Source organism: Cetorhinus maximus, chromosome 5 (genome assembly GCF_964194155.1).
Source record: "Cetorhinus maximus chromosome 5, sCetMax3.hap1.1, whole genome shotgun sequence".
Lineage (NCBI taxonomy): Eukaryota > Metazoa > Chordata > Chondrichthyes > Lamniformes > Cetorhinidae > Cetorhinus > Cetorhinus maximus.
The window spans coordinates 27,389,801-27,408,334 of NC_135883.1; the positions used below are offsets into that span (position 1 = coordinate 27,389,801).

Consider the following 18,534-nt stretch of genomic DNA (forward strand, 5'->3'; position numbering starts at 1 on the left):
CCAGCCCCACCTTAAAGGTGCTGAGAGCACACAGAGAGTATGAGAGAACTCTGTGGCGCCTGCCCATTACGTTCTGGCAGCAATGACCAGCACTGCCGAGGTGCAGGCATCAGAAATGTTTCCAGGGAGTGTGAGGCTAGACCATCACTGTGGTCTGAAGGCTGCACAGGAAAGAGGCCCTGGACTGAGACACCTGCCTTTTATCTTGTGCAGAAAGGTTTCACATTTGCGTGACAAGAACACTGCTCATCAGACCAAGGAGTCATAGATGGGGAGACATTCTTGGGAGTTTATTGACAATAGTAAACATTATGTACAAGTGATTAACACCCATGCCCAGTCTGTGCAACTAATTCTCCTTAACTGTCCTAACCTTGCCGCTACGTCTTGGTGCTCCTGGATATCCAGAGCAGAGGTGGAGGCAGCCTGCTGACTGTGACAACCTGTCTGTGATGACTTTGACAGGCGTCCTCTGTAGGGCAGAGACTTGGAAGGCCCCGGCCTGATTTCGGGATCCTGCTGTGTGGCAGTGGCACTCCCCACGGCCTGTGAAGCTGAATCTGCGGAGGTCGCAGGAAGAGGGGAGTCAGATGGGCCAGTCACTCCCAGTCACCTGGGCGGATGGCCCTGGAGCATGCACCTGCTGATCCTCCTCCCTATGGGTGCCTGAGGGCCCCGGCTGACTCAATGAGCAGCAGTGGATGAGTGACGTCCTGGACCAAGGTCTCCATAGTGGCCACCATCCTGCCAGTGTTGACCTTGGTGCATTGCAATGCTGGCGCTGTTACCTCAGCCTGAAGAAGGACGGACTCCTCCATCGTGCCTTGCAATCTGAGGAGTGCAGCGGCCATCCCTTCCTGATGTTCCCTAGCTTGACTTTGCAGCTCCAGCAACTGTGACATGACCGAGTCCAGAGGCTCACCATCTGACTTGGTCTCAGCAACTTCCTGGCCTCCAGCAGTCCTCTGACTGCCAGGGACCTGAGAAGTCCCTGCCTCCACCTGCTGTGGATCAGAAAGTGCAATGTGCTCACCAGATTGTGGTCCCGAGGCTACTCTAAAGCTAGGCCCCACTGAGGTATATCTTTGCGCTGGTGGAGGGTGTGGGTGAACGCTGTGTCGGAACTCCAGGAAGGGTGCCTTCAGATTCCTCTTCGGAGGTTTCTTCGGAGCTTGCTTGGAGACTCTGGGTTGTGGACTCCATCTGCTGCTTCCCAGATGTGCCTGCGAAAGCAAGAGAAAGTAATTAGTGCATGGCAGTGGCCTGTGAAAGAGAACACATCGCTCACGACATGGTTATCTGATGGATGTTGCACTGCTGGATCCTCATTTGGTAGACCAGTGCCAACCTCACCGTCAGCACAGTCCCAGTCATCGCCAGCCAGCTGGATGGCACTGTTTTCATATTCTGTGAGAACTTTGAATTCCAGCATCCCTCCACCTGTCTGCGACCTTTCCCCACTTTTGTGAGCCAATTTGTCTTGCATGGATAGAGATGAGGAGAGTGCTTCAGGACGCCTGCAGGGCCAGATGATAAGTATGCCTGGCCTGTGTGGGTGGTGAGCGGCCCCATGGACAGGATGAGGACACTGATGGTGTTTGTGAAAGAGCGAATGGTGATGTCCCTTGCACTGGCAGTGAGTGAGGGCCCTGTGGATGTGTGATGGGTTTGTGAATTGGGGGTAATGAAAAGAGTGACATCCTGGCAGAACAGAGGAGATCATTCATCCTTTTGCGGCTCTGGGTGGCTGTCCTCTTCTGAAGGGTGTTAACGTTGACCACCGCTGCCATTGCCTCCCAAGCCAGATTGGTGACATTGCTACCCATCCTGCAGCCGGAGTGGGAGTAGAGCACATCTCGGCGGGCCTCCACGGCATCCAGCAGTCATTCAAGGGACCTGTCGCTGAAGCGGGAGGCTGCAGTCTTTTTGCCTTTGCAGGCCATGTCTCCCAGGAAGCGGTGGTAAGCTGGTAGCGATGAGCACTTTGCTGGCGGCTGCCTTTTAAAGATGGCGGCCAGCGTGATGCGACAGCAGCGTGATGGTGAGCAGGCGAATGAGATCCCGCCTGCCATGGAAATGCCGTGTTTCGCGGGAGTGAATATGTAATGAGGTGGGCTCGGGAAGATACGGCGTAAAAACCCGCCATGTTCATCAGTGGGTAGGACTCCATTTTACCCGCCCACTACCACACTTAGTGCAATTCTGGGAAAATTCAGCTCAATAATACTTATTTTCTCTGTGGCCTTTGCCCTATACCTCTTTCTTTTCTTTATTCCTCTTTCCCTCTTTTATTGTATGAATATACTGGGGGCTATGTAGCAAACCCTCTGTCCCCCGATCATTGAGTGTGTGTGTGTAAAATAAATTAATCCTTTTAGTTCATCATATCTCGAGGTTGCTGCGGGGTTATTAATAGAGAATTGGATCTTTTTTATTTGTTCATGCAATGGGGGCATTACTGGCGAGGCCAGCATTTATTGCCTATCCTTAATTGCCCTTGAGAACTGAGTGGCTTGCTAGGCACTGAGAGTCAACCACATTGTTGTGAGTCTGGAGTCACATGTAGGCCAGACCAGGTAAGGGACGGTAGATTTCCTTTCCTAAAGGACATTAGTCAACCAGATGAATTTTTACGACAATCGACAATAGTTTCATAACAAAAACAGAATTACCTGGAAAAACTCAGCAGGTCTGGCAGCATCGGCAGAGAAGAAAAGAGTTGACGTTTCGAGTCCTCATGACCCTTCAACAGAACCTTCAGTTCTGTTGAAGGGTCATGAGGACTCGAAACATCAACTCTTTTCTTCTCCACTGATGCTGCCAGACCTGCTGAGTTTTTCCAGGTAATTCTGTTTTTGTTTTGGATTTCCAGCATCCACAGTTTTTTGTTTTTATGACAATAGTTTCATGGTCATCTTTAGACTTTTAATTCCAGATTTTTTATAGAATTCAAATTTCACCATCTGCCATGGTGGGATTCAAATCAAGGTCCCCAGAGCATTACCCAGGGTCTCTGGATTACTAGTCCAGTGACAATACCACTACACCGCCACATATAAAGGGGGAAACCAAAATTCAAAAATACCTTTCTGCTCCGGACGGGTGGTGAGAGGAAAAATCAGGGCCGTTTAAATTAAACCCTTTTCTTTCTGTAACACTGTCAACTCAGTGCTAAATTATGACCGATGTTTACTGTTTTGAAGTTGTTCAGTTTGTTTTGAACTCTTACATCTAGCAGACATCTTATCTCATCAACCTGTACCAGATTCCAACACAAGCTCTAGAAGTAAAATGGCTAACATGTACACCTGCATTCCCTCATATAGGATTAATTTTAAGTAGCAACAAGGAAATAAAGTGCTGTTGGCTTATCAGATTTTTTTTAGCATTGCCTGTCAATGTGTTTATTTAAATTTTAGACCTAATCTGGAGTAATTTTCCTAACTTAATGTTTCCTTAAGATAAAATCTGAGCTCAGAATTGCTTTTCTACATTTTGGACTGAAATGCTCCAAGCCTGGTGAGCCTGGAACATGGTACGAGATACAATTTTTCTGAGAAGTTAATGGTTCCCATATTGTGTTAGTCCCAGCAGTTAAATATCATTAAGTACTTAGAGCTCAAGTTCCACAAGTGTTCAATCGCCCACTGTAGCTGGTGGGAGACTGGCAAAATCCCCATAGAAATGGCAGGTCATTTCCTGAGTTACTGTAGGAGATGGGAGGAACCCATGAATGAATATAATTGTTTAAAAAATCATTTCAAGTCTCATTTCCCAAATCTAGAACTCCATGGGCAGAATTTTTCAGTTGGTGTGCAGGGGGCAGGCCCGACGCGTAAAATGAAGCGCGATGACGTTGGACATGTGTCCCGACGTCATCACGCAGTCCCGCGATATTTTGTTTGGCGGGCGCGTGCCAGAGTCAGCTGCACGCCCGCCAATATGTAAACGGCCTATTAAGACCAATAAGAAATTAATTGAAGTACTTTTTGACATTGCCTATCCAACGTTACGGTTGGCAGGCAGGCAAAAAGACCAAGCGGCCTTCGTGTTTTTAAGGAAACCTCATCCACGAGCGGGCTGAGGTTACCTAAAGCTTTTATTAAATAAATTTTAAAATTTTCATAAAAATAAAAACATGTCCCATCTCATGTGACACAGTCACATGAGATGGGACATGTTTAAATAATTTTTTAAACCTTTTGTTTAAGAATTTTAATATCGATTCAATCTCCCTGAAGCAACTTCATGCCACAGGGAGATTTCTGTGCACATGTGCGCAAGGGCGCTGGCCCCGACTCCCCCTCTTCCCACCAGCTGAGCGCTACCGGTCGCATCTTACACTGGGCGGGCCTTAATTGACCCGCCCGTGTAAATGGTGGCGCGGTGCCGATAGCGGGCGGTGATTGGCTCCATGCCCGCTCCCGCCAAGCCCGCCCGTCATATGAAAAATTCTGCCCCACGAATTGTGCTATATGTGTCTAGCCTCCTTTCTTTTCTATTTTTAATATATCCTGTTTAGAAAGTGATCAAATATACATATTTCTGTCTTTAAAGTTGCCTAAGAAAGATCCTATTATCCTAACTGGTGCAAGTTTTGAAGAGTTAGAAAATGAGGAGTTGTGAGTCAAATGCTAACTCCTTCTTCAAGAATTTCAACAGCCAGAGAAAATTAATGCTGTAAAGTATAGCTTAAACTTTTTCATAATTTCTTTCAAACAGAAGTTTGTTTTGTAAAAGCATAATTGTACTTAAAATAAAATTCCAATCTTTGATAAAGCGATATTTATCAACGGTTCTGACAGATGTTGCTGACCATTATCAACTATATATGCACCTTTGCATCAGTTCAGTTCAGATTCTTCTGTTTCTGTTATTTTAATGACTGCTTGTAATGAATGTTAAGTACACTTGAGTAGAAATTATAATAATATCGTGTTCTTTACTGCAGTCTACAGTGCTTTTATAAGTTAGTTGCTCAGGTTTAAGAAGTTTACTCTGCATACACACTTTTTCTGAAATTCTTTGCAAATTTGTACTTCAGTTAAAGAATAAAAATTATTTTTTGTAAAAATACTTGTGTCGAACTAATCCGTGAAAAAACAACTAAATTATAAATGTAGAGCCTGAAAACCCAAAATTCTGTATAGTACCATCACAGTGGTGGAATGTGACTTCTGGCCTGCAAGGATCTATGTCCCTAACCCTATCAGAATTCCCAGGCTCCAGCAATTTGCATAATGCTGGCCGGCTCCAGTGCCTGAATTGACAAAAGTGGAGTGCCTGCTGGGATGGGGGCGCTGGGGTAGGTGGTGGTGGGGGAAAACACAAAAAAATGTAGCACTGGAGAGCCCCTTGTCCCTCTTTCAAGAAAGCCACCCTTGGCAAAATCCCCTTGAACTAATTAACTAACAGGTCTTCAAACTCACCTAAAACAGCGCTTTGATACCCACTTCCAACTTTTCTGTGCCTGCTCTTCCTAGTAGTTGTGCAATATGCTGGGAGCACTGGAGGAAGGATGAGTTGCAATTCCAGCAGATGATGCCTTTCCACTGGCTCCACCTCTGTTTGCCACGAGGCTTTGTAAAAGATTCTGAATGAGTCCGAACCAATGTGGTATGCAGTGTGTGTAGTTTATTCAGAGATTTAAAAGAACACATAGCAGTTGCAGAGTTAGCAAGCTGACTCATTAGCAAAACACACTTCCTAGGCACAGGACCAGCTTAGTACTTCAGCAAGTTACACCAATTAATAGAACAGACATGTTATTAACTGGTTCTACTGGAAGGAGCATTGACATATGGAGTCTTCCTTCTCTATCTCAAAATGTGAAATTTTTTGTACTATTTTATACATTGCCCATCTTGTTACTGATTTTATTTTTAGTCTAGCTACTGTGGGTGATTGATATCTTGCTAGATCTAATCAAGGACTTCCCCCTGATCTTGTTATTTGTCATCATTTTTGCGTGTTGGGAGAAGTGGCATGGTATGCTGGCTTTTTTGGCTATTCTGGGAGATTAATAGCCACTAATTTTTGGAGATTGATACCTGCCACATCAAGTACTTTGTGGCCTGTTGGAAAAGCATGCTGTAATAATTAGCTTAATCTCTAAATAATAACATATAGGCAAGCTAGGTATATCTTACATCTGCAAGGCAGCAGCTGCAAAAATCACCAACCCTTGCTTGGAGTAAAGCAGAGATGTGGCATAATTGTATACAATCCCCTTCTGTTACCACAAGTCTGCACCTATCCCGAACTTGCTCCGAATCCAGAGGTAGGATTACAGATCTCTAGGGCCATTAATGTATTATATAAATGTGAACCACGACCAGGATGAACAGATTATTTTAATCCTTAATGCACTAGCTTTGAGACCTGAGGCTTATTTCTTCACTTTTAAAGTATTTGCTCGTAATGCCACCAATCTATCTCCAATGCGGATCAAGGCATCTGCTGAGTGATGTTTCAACTTCAGTTTCATGTTTGCAGCAGAAAAGAAACCGATCAGCACAAAGTAGTAACAGCTCTAATATCTGAGATAAAAACACCGGTGGGTGCTAAAGCAGCTGTGCAGAATGGAGAATTGAAAATAATATGTCAATTCCACATTGAAAGAACCAAACTGCCATTATTTGTTCCATAATGTTAGCTGTCCAGTGGCCTATTTTTGGATCATCAAGTTAAACAACAACCAAGACCTGTTGACTTTGGGGTAAAATTTCCACGTACAGACTCCTAGCATATACATTTCCAGTTTATGATTTTCATTTTTTCAATGCACACATCCAGTAACTGGAGCATAGAAGTAGAAATATCATCCTTTCTGTGTGTTGGGAGAAGTGGCATGGTATGCTGGTGTTGTGTTTGAAGCTAGAAGAACAGTAAAGGAGATGCAGAAGAAATTTGCTGATGTCACAAATCCCACCAATGTAGCACAGAAACCCAATTTCGCAATTGACCAACCTGCAGCATTTAAATGCAGGTGACTTATTTTTGCTTGGAAAAACAAAAACTTTTACTGTTGAACAATGGCAACAAGGAACCAGCTGCTTTATTCTTCCATGAAACAAACAATAGGCCTGAGGATGCTAAAAAGGACTAGCCGTATGAATAACAAAGCAGCAGCTTTTATTTACAAGGTTAAATAAGAAATACAAATTGATTGATTTGAAAGTCAAATAATTCTGAATGGATCTTAATTCTTGAGTGTCTGTTTAAATTAAACATTTTCCAGACCTTGAAGCTAAATAATGCATCTACTTAAACAAATGCCTAATGTTAATGTTGTTCATTTATGATAGAAAATTTAAGGGTAATGCTTTGATAAACTGTTTGTTGAGCTCTTTATGCACAATGGTGGCACCAGAAGAATGGAACATATTGCAAATTATGATGTTAGAGATCAAGATTAAAACATAAGTAAAAAAATATATGTTGTATGAAAATAATTTATTTATGGTACATTCCATTTTATCTTGGGCTCTATTTAAATATCTAGGACTGAAAGACTGCAAAAGTACCTGACAGTATATCTGCACATAGGTTAGCTATAGCCTTCTTTAAGGCCATTTGTACATGTTTACATTTAGATTCAATTTAACACTACTTAGTTCTCCTTTATGTCTTGCTCATTTTATCACCAATGGCTTCTGTTCTCTCATGGAACCATGGACATCAGAATAGAGATTAATATTTAGGTAGCCTGGAACATCTTGATACAAACTGATATGAACTGGCACCACAAGTGAGTAAAGGATTATGAAATGCATGTGACTGTGGATTAGTGCGGCTGGAAACAGTGTAAGAAGGATGAGATCATAACCATGTTAGAAGATGAACAGACAGAGGAGAGAGAAGGGAGAACCTTGAACTTGATGATATGCATTCTTCTTTGGGAAGCATCTTTTGTAATCTCAATGTTTGATGTAAACATATATTTAATTAATAATCATTAGTAAGCAATCAAAGTGTTTGACTCCATGGGCAGGGTTTTTAGGGCCCCGCCAGGGGTGGGAATGGTGGCAGATAGGTGGTTAAAATAGTGGCACCCATTGGCATGCTGGTTTCTCATCACCCTTCCTGCTCCCGGCAAGTTTCACAAGCTCGGGGGAAGATTGGCCACGAGAATCTGTTAAATCTGCTAATGGGTCCAATTAAACTAGTTAAAGAGCTCGTTGAAAGCTCGGAGAGGGACGTGTTGGTTTGGTGGAGACGCACTAGCTGCATGCTGGGACAAGGGCAGACAGGTGCATGGAGATGGCAATACAGTAGGGAGCCAGTCGTGGTATCCTCAAGAAATTAGGGGGACATAAAAAGAATGCCTCAGAGGGTGGCTCAGCCATTAACACACACATGCCATTGGCTCCATGCAGATTGTGAGAAGAGCGTCCTGTATGGTCCTGGACAACGCAGTGGGTCATCACCCTCTTGACATCACGGGGACAAAACAGGAAGGGGTGTCAGGTTTCCAGACACAATTGGGAGGCCACCTGAGCTAAAGGAAGGCAGCCGCTGGCAATGGGAGCACGAATCACAGATTTTGACTGGTGGAGATGTGGAGCAACTTTCTCTGCAGAGCCCCAGGCATGAGGGAAGCAGAGTAGCACGAGGAACTAGAAGGCAATGGAGGTCATACCCTCAGCATAGGTTGCACGGCCAATGATGGAGAACCAATTCTAAAGGAGAATACAACTTTGCAGGCAGATGGTCATAGAGATTTGTGCCCATATCATGAAAGTCCTCACACCTTGCAGGACTGCTTGCCTTGCTGTGACAAAGGGTACTGGATTTCGTCTCCATTGCTACATTTTCCTAGGTGCAACACATCATCAAGTGAGCAGCCAGTGAGATCCATCAACAAAAAAGGCTTTCATTCCCTCAGCATTCAACTGGTCTACGACCACAACAAGAGCTTTCTGCATGGATGCATTCACTTTCCTGGTGGTTGCCACAATTCCTTCATCATTGGCGGTCAAGGGTGCTGCAGTCTTCACTCCCCAAACTACCTGGTTGGATTCTAGGGAACAAGGGATATCCCTTGAAGAGATGGCTACTCACCTTTTTAACGAGTCCCTGAGACAGAGGAACTACAACCAATGTGCTCACTAGGACTACCATTGAGCGTGTGAAGATGCAGTTCCGGTGCCTGGACTTGTCGGGTGTTGTCTCACAGTACATTCCAAAGATCTTGTGCAATGCTGTGGTCTGCTGCACTCTCCATCATGTGACCTTCCAGAGAGATGTGTAGAGATGAAGAAGGTGATGTGTTCAATTCACACAACTCATAGGAGCAGGAGGGGGAAGAGGAGAAAGATGCAGAACATAGGTGTCTTGGCTGCACAGGGAGGTGGCTGGGCTTGATAGCCTCATCAGGATGCCACCAACGCCTGGGATCATCTGATTCAGGCACATTTGAGCTGAGCCCTTTTAACCCAGGAGGATGGCATGGTCTGGAACTCACTTTGAAGCTGCACGTGAGAACACTTTTCTATTGAAGACGCAGCCTGAAATAGATACACTCTTATCTGCCCAGAGGTTTTACTGTCCCTGATCAAGTTCCTTTGCTCCCCTTAACCACTTAATCCCTTTTTTCTTGTCCCCCCCCCATTAATAAAAGGAAGCTCACACATCTGAGACATCATGGAATCCTAATGTTAAGGATTCTTTGGGTCATTCCCACCTGACTCTACACCAGTATTCCTTACTTCTATTGGATTTATCCTTCCTCTGGGACCTAGAATCCTAACAGCCTAAACTTCTTCATTACTGCCAGTACTATCATGAGGTCACTGCACTGGGAAGAGCACTGAGTGGGTCACTGGGGTATTTTCACCTGTAAATGTACACTTTTTCTTCTGTTCAATGACATGTAAATATTGACATATGATGCCAACTTGGGCACCAGTCCCCAAATATTAATGAGGAGAGCTTTTCAGGGTCAACTGAGTTGAGATTGTTTAAGATTTTTCCTGATATGATGGGCTGACTTGTGCCAATGGCCAGCAAGTCCCATTGCCATAGCCAAAAATGGGAGGCAAACCTGCTTTGGTGGGCACTGGGAACAGGGGCAACATATTACTAGCAATGACCAATTGGCTGCTGTCTAATTAAGGACAGCACCCTGCCTTCAAGCGCTGCTAGCCCAATTAGAGGGCTGGCAGTTCAGCACCACCACCACTAGCAGTGGCTATTACTGAGGTTGCTGCTCCAGGGAAAGGGTGTTTCAATGGCTGGGAACTCTTGAAGGAGTTGAGATAGGTTGGGGGAAGCCGGGGCCAGGCATCCAGTCCCAGTGATCGGGGTGGGAGGTGGGCTCTCCGATGCAGGCAAATGGAAGTGGCTCTTTAATGGCTTCTTAAGTGGCTCAATTGGTCTCCTATTAGGCGCCCGAACTGCCGCATTTCCGAATACAGCATGGTGGTGGAAAGATGTCAGGCTCCCCTCCCGATGTCTTCCCCTGCCATTTTCCTAGCCCGGCCACCTCTCACTTCGTCAGCAAAGGGCCCAGAAAATTCAGCCCAATATGTCAGTCATTACTGATAAGTCTGTCCAAATTTTCCCTTGTTTTTCCATTAGCCGATTATGATTGCCAGCCATGTAACAATATATGGAGTAATATATAGAACTGATCAGGCAGGGGTCGGTTCATTTTTTTCATATGGCAATTCAATTACTTCCCTGATACTGTTACCAGATTTATTGAAATCAATTTCACGACTTGCTATGGTGGCATCTGAACCCACAACTTTTAGGTGTTAGCCTTGTACCATAAATACTACACTGCAGAAACATATAGTAGTTGTGTCTAACAAATGTATTCCATTTCTTTAGGGATTTAGCAATCAGTAAATAAGAACACATATAATACATATACATATACTAATATATATCCTATATCAAGTATTTAATCAGCTACTCAAAAGAGTTGCTAAAATGAAATCGTTTTGAATCAATATTAGAATCAATTGGCTTAGCTCCAAATAGCAATTGTTCAAATTGATTATTTTTCCAAGGATCACTGGTGGGAATGCCTGCTGTTCATGTTTATTAACTATCTGAATGAAAAAAAGGAGGGAGGGAGAAAACAGTGAATTATAGACCGGTTAGCCTAACCTCAGTAGTAGGGAAAATGCTAGAGTCTATTATAAAGGATGTGATAACAGGACACTTGGTAAATATCAACAGGATTAGACAAAGTCAACATGGATTTATGTGAGACCACACCTGGAGTATTGTGTGCAGTTTTGGTCTCCTTATCTAAGAAAGGGTATACTTGCCATAGAGGGAGTGCAGCAAAGGTTGACCAGACTGATTCCTGGGATGGCAAGGTTGTCGTATGAGGAGAGATTGGACTGACTAGGCCTGTATTCACTGGAGTTTAGAAGGATGAGAGGAGATCTCATTGAAACACACAAAATTCTGACAGGGAAGGAGAGACTGGATGCAGGGAGGATATTTCCTCTGGCTGGGGTGGGGGGGGCGGGGGGGTTGCGGGGGGGTGTCTAGAACAAGGGGTCACTGTTTCAGGCTACAGGGTAGACCATTTAGGACTGAGAGGAGGAGAAACTTGGGTGATGAACCTATGGAATTCTCTACCACACAAGGCTATGGAGGCCAAGTTATTGAATATATTTAAGAAGGAAATAGATAGATTTCTGGACTCTAAAGGCGTCAAGGGGTATGGGGAGAGCACAGGAGTATGGCATTGAGATAGAGGATCAGCCATGATCATATTGAATGGTGGAGCAGGCTCGAAGAGCCGGAGGAGCTACCCCTGCTCCTATTTTCTGTTTCTACATAAAATAGTGTAGTTAAAATGTCTAAGGTTAAATGATTATACTTAATTTGTGCGGGAATAGAATGTTTTCTAGACTGACTGATTTAGTTCAGATACCTATGGCTGGATTTCCCTGGGCTCATGGAGTTACATGTATTCAGGTCCCAGAGAGGGAGCCAAGGGCATGAAAGGAAGGCCCCACGAGACCAATGAGCCATCCAGAGACCATTCGCCTTTGCTCCAAGTGGTCTACTGGCTTCTCACTTTTGATTTTCATGTTGCTGAGGCGCTCTTATGATCCCTGCCTCAGCAGCGCCCACCTCTCCTCGTGGGGCTGACGAGGTTCCAGAGCTACCAGCAGCATCAAGAGCCTGCCTGCCATCTTTAGTAGGCTGTGAATGTGGGGGGCAGCCAGGTAGGAGGCCACATCTGGGAAGATTATGCTGGCAAGTGCAGGCTCAGGACCCCAATTTAGTTTCCACATCAGGATCTCAAAATCCCCTGTTAAAATTGAGTGCTCATTGTGTTGTCAGGGGGCTGGTTAGCTCAGTTGGCTAGCTGGCTGGCATGTGGTTCAGATCACACAGGTTAGATTCCTATTCCGGCTGAGGTAGATTGAGACCTGCCCCCTCGCCCTGCCTCTGAAAGTGGAAGGCAATGGCAAACCACCATTGACAATAACTGCCAAGAAAACAGCTCAGGATGAAACATCAGCAGATAATGAGCCAAGGACCTAACTTCAGGCAAAGCACACATGAATGAATGAATGAGTGAATAAGTATGTAATTAGGTAAATAATTGACATCTGATATTGATGAATTTAAGGTAATGTATAGTAAATGCTGTACAAAAAAAGCTTAAGTGGAGTATATTATTCAAGAAGGTGGTTTGGAAGCTCTTTAGATGAATTAATTAAGAATCAAAATGTTAAACTTACTGAAACAAAATGTTAATGTGTACAAATATTTCCCCTAGGTATTTGGAAACAATTCTGTACTAACTCCTTATAGGGCAGAATTTTTCGCTCGGCAGGCACATGCCCGACCCGCTCGAGCATGAAATGACGCGCGTCGACGTCAGCCGAGCGTCCCGACGTCAACGCACATTCTCACAATATTTCACTCAGCGGGCTCAGGCAGGAGATGGGGGCGCACCCGCCATTAATTAAGAGGCCAGTTAAGGCCTTTGACACACCGATTGTCTCTGAATTTACGTAGCTCATGAGATTTTTTTGGCCGTCGCACGGGCAAAATGGGCAGGTGGGCAGGCCACAATTTGCAATAATTCATCCACGGGTGGGATAAGAAGGGTCAGCAGCATTGTCAATGTGAGTAATGAGGAGCTTTGGAGATTGTGTGCTGCTGGTTGCTAATGTGAACTGGACAGCTTCAGTTCAGAGCTGCATTCTAATTATTTCTAGGCTTCACTTCAGGACTCATTGGTGTCCTCCAGGCCCCCAGAGGATGCTGACTGTGTGGACTCTTCCACGTATCAGACAGCTTTCCATAACCCTGGTAATGGGGATTGTGGTCTCTGCTGGAGGCACCTCCTCTGAGGAGGAAGAGAGAGGCAGAAGGGAGAGGAGGCCAGGTGTCCCAGCTTCCAGAGGAGTGACCTGTGGGAGGAGAGGCATAGGCACAGGGGGGCAGGGCCAGCTGGCAGTCCAAGGCGGAAGGGGTCACAGAAGACGGCACTATCCTGCTACCAGGGTTTACAGGCGGTGACGCAGCTACCTCAATATGAGGTGCAATGCTGAAGGAGGATCCCTCTCTCAAGGGAGACAGTGACCTCCATTTGTCAGAGGATCGGGCCTGAGATCAGCTCCGACTGTGTGGGTGGACACCCCATGCCAGTGGCTCTGAAGGTCACAGTGGCCCTCAACTTCTATGCCTCCGGCTCTTTCCAGGGCTCAGTGGAGGATCTGTGTGGAGACTCACAACCAGCTGTGCACAGTTGTGTCAAACTGGTGACAGAAGCTCTGTTCAGGCATGCATTGACTTTCATTCATCTCCACACGGATGAGGCCAGCCAGGTTGAGCGAACCAGAGGCTTTACAGCGATTGCTGGGTTCCCCTGCATCCAGGGTGCCATCGACTGCACACATGTGGCCATCAAGGCATCAGTGGATGAGCTGGGTGCCTTTGTCAACAGGAAGGGATTCCACTCCATGAACGTGCAGATAGTTTGTGATCACAATGGCCAAAAAAATTCGAAGACATAATTGGTGTGTCAAAGGCCTTAACTGGCCTCTTAATTAATGGCGGGCGCCCCTCTGTTTCCCATGTGTGCCTGCCGAGCGAAAAATTCAGCAAGTCTGTGCAAGGTACCCTGGCAGCTCCCATGACGCTAACATCCTGAGACACTCCCAGGTGCCAAGGCTCTTCAGTGCTCCAGCCTGCCTGGATGGATGGCTGCTGGGTGACAAGGGCTATCCCCTGAAAAGGTGGCTCATGACACCTCTCCACCACCCAAGAACAGAGGCCAAACAGCAGTACAACAGGAGCCATTCCTCCACAAGGGTGGTGATAGGGAGGAACAATGGTCTTCTCAAAATGCGCTTCCGATGCCTGGACCGTTCAGGGGACACACTGCAATACCCCCCAGAGCGGGTGTCACTGATCGTGGTTGCATGATGCGCTCTCCACAACCTGGCACTGGCAAGGAGGGACTCAGTGGAGGAAGAGGATCTTGACGCAGCTGCACAGGCAACAGATGATGAATCAAATAGTGAGTCTAAGGACGAGTACGGTGAGGAAACACTGAGGGCATGAACGCTGACCTGGATAACCTTCAGGAAGGCAGGGTCACCCGGGACTTTTGATCCAATGCTCCTTCAGCTAGCCTACCAAATAAGAACCACCACCACATACCAGGACTGCTGGCTCCATACTCGATCCCAGAGAGGAACATTTCCTTGACCACCAACATACATTCTATACCTTTGCAGTAAAGTTTCAGGAGACACACGTCCATCATTACATTATGGCCTACCTTGTACCTACAGAACAAATGATGCATACTGAGGCCAATAGCACAAAATAAAACCTCATTTTATGTTGCATGTGACACATTGCTGAACTAAACATTAATCGGTGTTGTTTATCACACTATTAAAAAAGTCAAAGCAAAATGGGGGAACAAAATATCACACGTGATAAGCTGTCTTGTGCTTAAGATGCTTTACATTTACGTTTGCGGGTGCTACGTCTAGGTGCTACCCCTCACTGGTACCAGCATTGGAGACAGCCTGCTGGCTCTGCTGTGTTGGCCTTGATGACCTTGACGGTCGTCCTCTGGTCCATGCAGCCTGTGCTGGCCCTGCCTGGGAGGGAGCGGCCAGTGCCACGGCTGGCATCTCCCCAGTCGCCACAGCCTCATCAGATGCCACAGTCACTGGGAAAGGGGCACAGGAGCTGCTGCCATCATCCGGAGCACCTTTAGAGGAGCCCACAAAGGCGACAGGCAGCTCATGTGCCAATGTGAGGTTGCTTTGAACCTCCCTGCTCACCATTGATGGACGGGCATCTAGCTGGGGTACTGGGTGCCCAATCCATCTCCCACACGGATACTGACCAGCTGAGATCATTGCCTGTGTATGGTCATTGCCTGTGTGTGGGCTTTCAGGTCCGAGTGCATCCCCAGGGACCCCTGATTGTGTCCCTGGAGTAGTCTCTCGGTGAGAGTCGCCGCTATCTCCATGGAGGAGGCATTGCACTCAGCCATGAGGGTCAACGCTGTGGTCATGCTCCACAGGGACTCCTCCCAAACAGACACCATGGCACACATTCCCGCGTGTATCTCTTCCAGATCCTCCCGCACACCCCGCTGTACTTCCAGCATCTGCTGCCTAATGGACAATTCCAGAGGCCCACCATCAGCCATCAACTAAGCATCGTTCTGGTCCCCAGCAGTTTCCGACTGCCGGAGCCCTGAACCTCAAGCGAGTGTGAAGTGCCCTCACCAATGTGCACCAAGATACTAGACGGTGATCTTATGTCCACCGAGGCGCTGGTATTTGCACTGGTGCCTGCTTGACAGAGTGGGTGTGATGCAGGTGCATGCGGAGCATGGTGGTCCTCTGGGGTCAGGGGTGGCCCTTCAGGGTCCTCAATCCCAACACCCACTGGTGAACCTAAAAGAGAGAAGAACATGTCATTAGTTAAAGTCATCACACTGTCAGTGTGCTTGCCAGGCACCCTGGTGAAACAACGGAGTTATGCATCATGGTGCCCCTCATCTTTCGATTATCAATGGGAACTCCAGGTTCAATGCTCACATCAATATAGAGACTACATTAGGATGTTTGCAATATCCAACATTCTCATCTCTGTGCACTGCACTCTTACCTTCATCTGACGCCCCAACCTCACCGCGGCCTGTTGACCAAGGTGCATGAGCTTGAGCTCCAGGGCCTCCTGCTCATAGCGGGTGAGGATAAGGAGGTGTGGGAGTCCCCCGCCAGTCCTCAACCTCTCAATATTGTTATAGGGTGTCTTCTCCTGAAAGGATAGAGGAGCATTGATTTGTCCACTGCACCTGCAGCGCCACTACAGCCTGGCCAACCCCGCCTGAGGAGCACCTTGCATGCTGCATCCGATTCGTGGCCCTCGAGCCGTAAGGCACTGAGTCCAAGCAGCCAGGGCTCACCCTCTTGGCCAACTCCCCTGTCAATGACAGGTGCCACTCACATTCTAATTCCCCTGAGGTCCACGGGAAGATGGCCAGCCTTTAACTGCTCTGCACACTGACCCATACCAACACAGTACTCACCCTTCCCAATTGCAGCAGATCATTGAAGTGCTTCAGGCACTGCACCCATGTGCGCCTCATCACATTGTGGCTGCTCACCAGGGTGTTTCTTCTGGCAGCCACTCCCTCCAGGAGGGTTGTAAGGCACTCGTCAGAGAAATGCGGAGCCGAGTGCCCCGCCGACTTGCCCTCCCACCTGCCGTGTCCAACTGCACTTGAATCCATAGCGAGAGTACAGGAGACGTCCTTCCCTGGCACCCTTCCAGGGGCTGCCTGGGCCGCTTTTGAATCGGCCGCTAGGTCGCCATTGGACCCGGCGGACATCATGCCCCTGCCCCTTCTCGGAGCTTCCCCAGCCACCTTTCACGCTGGGCGGGCCTTAATTGGCCCGCCAGCGTGAAATTGCCTTCCAGACCCGATCGCCGGTGGCTTCCTGACCGCCTGCCCGCACCGAACCCACCCACCAAGGGCAAAATTCTGCCCATAAAGTAGTGATAAGACATATTGTGTATAAGTTTTGATAATCATATTGACAAAATGACAACAATAATTTATGAGATTCAAAGAAAATGAAACAAAGATTGCTTTTGGGATCACAAAGATACGATGAGGTTGCTCAATTTATTTTGAATGGGAAAAAGGACATGATATGAATGTTTTTCAAATCACGAAATTATTGTGTGCATAGATAAATATTTGATGTAAAAAGAACATAAATGCAACACTGACCATAGATATGATGCTAAATGATTGAAACTTTGAATAACTGGGCCAAAATAAAAGCATAAATGAGAGAGTTATTATGGATAGCAGAAATTGCTGAAAATGGTATCCTCATAAAGAAATATTTTATTTATAATCAACAAAATTTACTAATAAGGCAGCAGCGTACAGATTTTATCATTAAAAATGTTCGGTTTAAGACAACCATAACCATCATCATATTTTAAAATCTTATTTCAGTTCAGTTGAACATTTTTAAGGATTACCAAGTGACCCACTTCCATGTGTATATGTATGAGTGCATGTGATATTTATATATAAAAGTCATCCTATACAGAAAACCAAGTGACTTTTTCACATTTAGTCAAAGGTTTACTTAAAATTAAATAAGTCAATGTCAATCTTGAAGTAGACATAAGCATAGTAATCTTGTTGGTTAACATTCAGTCCAGGGATATCCATGTTAGCCTGTAACAGAAATGAAATTCCATGGGTTAATATAAATATTATGGTTATTATTTAAGTCATCAGTGCAGCTTTTTGTTATTCTTTCATGGGATGTAAGTGTCGCTGGCAAGGCCAGCATATGTTGCCTATCCCTAACAGCCTTTTAACCAAATGGCTTGCTAAGCCATTGCAGAGGGCAGTTAAGAGTCAACCACATTGCAATGGGTTTGGACTCACATGTAGGCCAGACTAGGTAAGGGTGGCAGATTTCCTTTCCTAAAGGGCATTAGTGAACCAGATGGATTTTTACAACAATCAATGATAGTTTCATGGTCACTATTACTAAGACTAGCTTTATATTCCAGATTTATTCATTGAATTTAAATTCCATCAGTTGCTATAATGGAATTTGAACCCAGGGCATTAGCCTGGGCCTCTAGATTACTAGCTCAGTGACATTATCACTACACCACCGTCTCCCTGTATTAAGTTACTATCAGTATTAAGGCCCTCAAGATCATATGATGGATATAGATGAGGGCAGCTCTTTGGCCTATTATAGCTCATCCATTCAGAAGGATACTATTATTCCCTCATCATGAAAGCCATAAATAATTCCAAGGCTTATACTTCCATTCCCCTATGCAGAAGTCACTTCCATATAATTATGATACCTTGTATCAAGAAGAGCTTTTTGACATCAGTCTCCTATTTGCTGTTAACAATTATAAATCATCCTATGCAGAAGTCATTTCCATTTTTGATGATACCTTGTGTCAAGAAGAACTTATTTGCCATTACCAACTTCAGGGGAAGTGGTGGTATTGTCACTA

The 18,534-nt window shown here is 45.7% G+C and overlaps 1 protein-coding gene across 5 annotated transcripts in view; it reads right to left on the reverse strand.

Moving 5' to 3' along the window:
- Positions 1-17,133: 17,133 nt before the first annotated feature.
- LOC144680530 (V-type proton ATPase subunit C 1-A-like) overlaps positions 17,134-18,534 on the reverse strand; it is a 112,258-nt gene continuing 110,857 nt past the window's right edge. For all 5 annotated transcript variants that reach the window (XM_078541609.1, XM_078541611.1, XM_078541607.1 and 2 more), the window contains one exon: positions 17,134-17,722. In XM_078541609.1, coding sequence (XP_078397735.1) covers positions 17,627-17,722 — 96 coding nt within the window. In that variant the 3' untranslated portion in view covers positions 17,134-17,626. The remainder of the gene's footprint in view (positions 17,723-18,534) is intronic.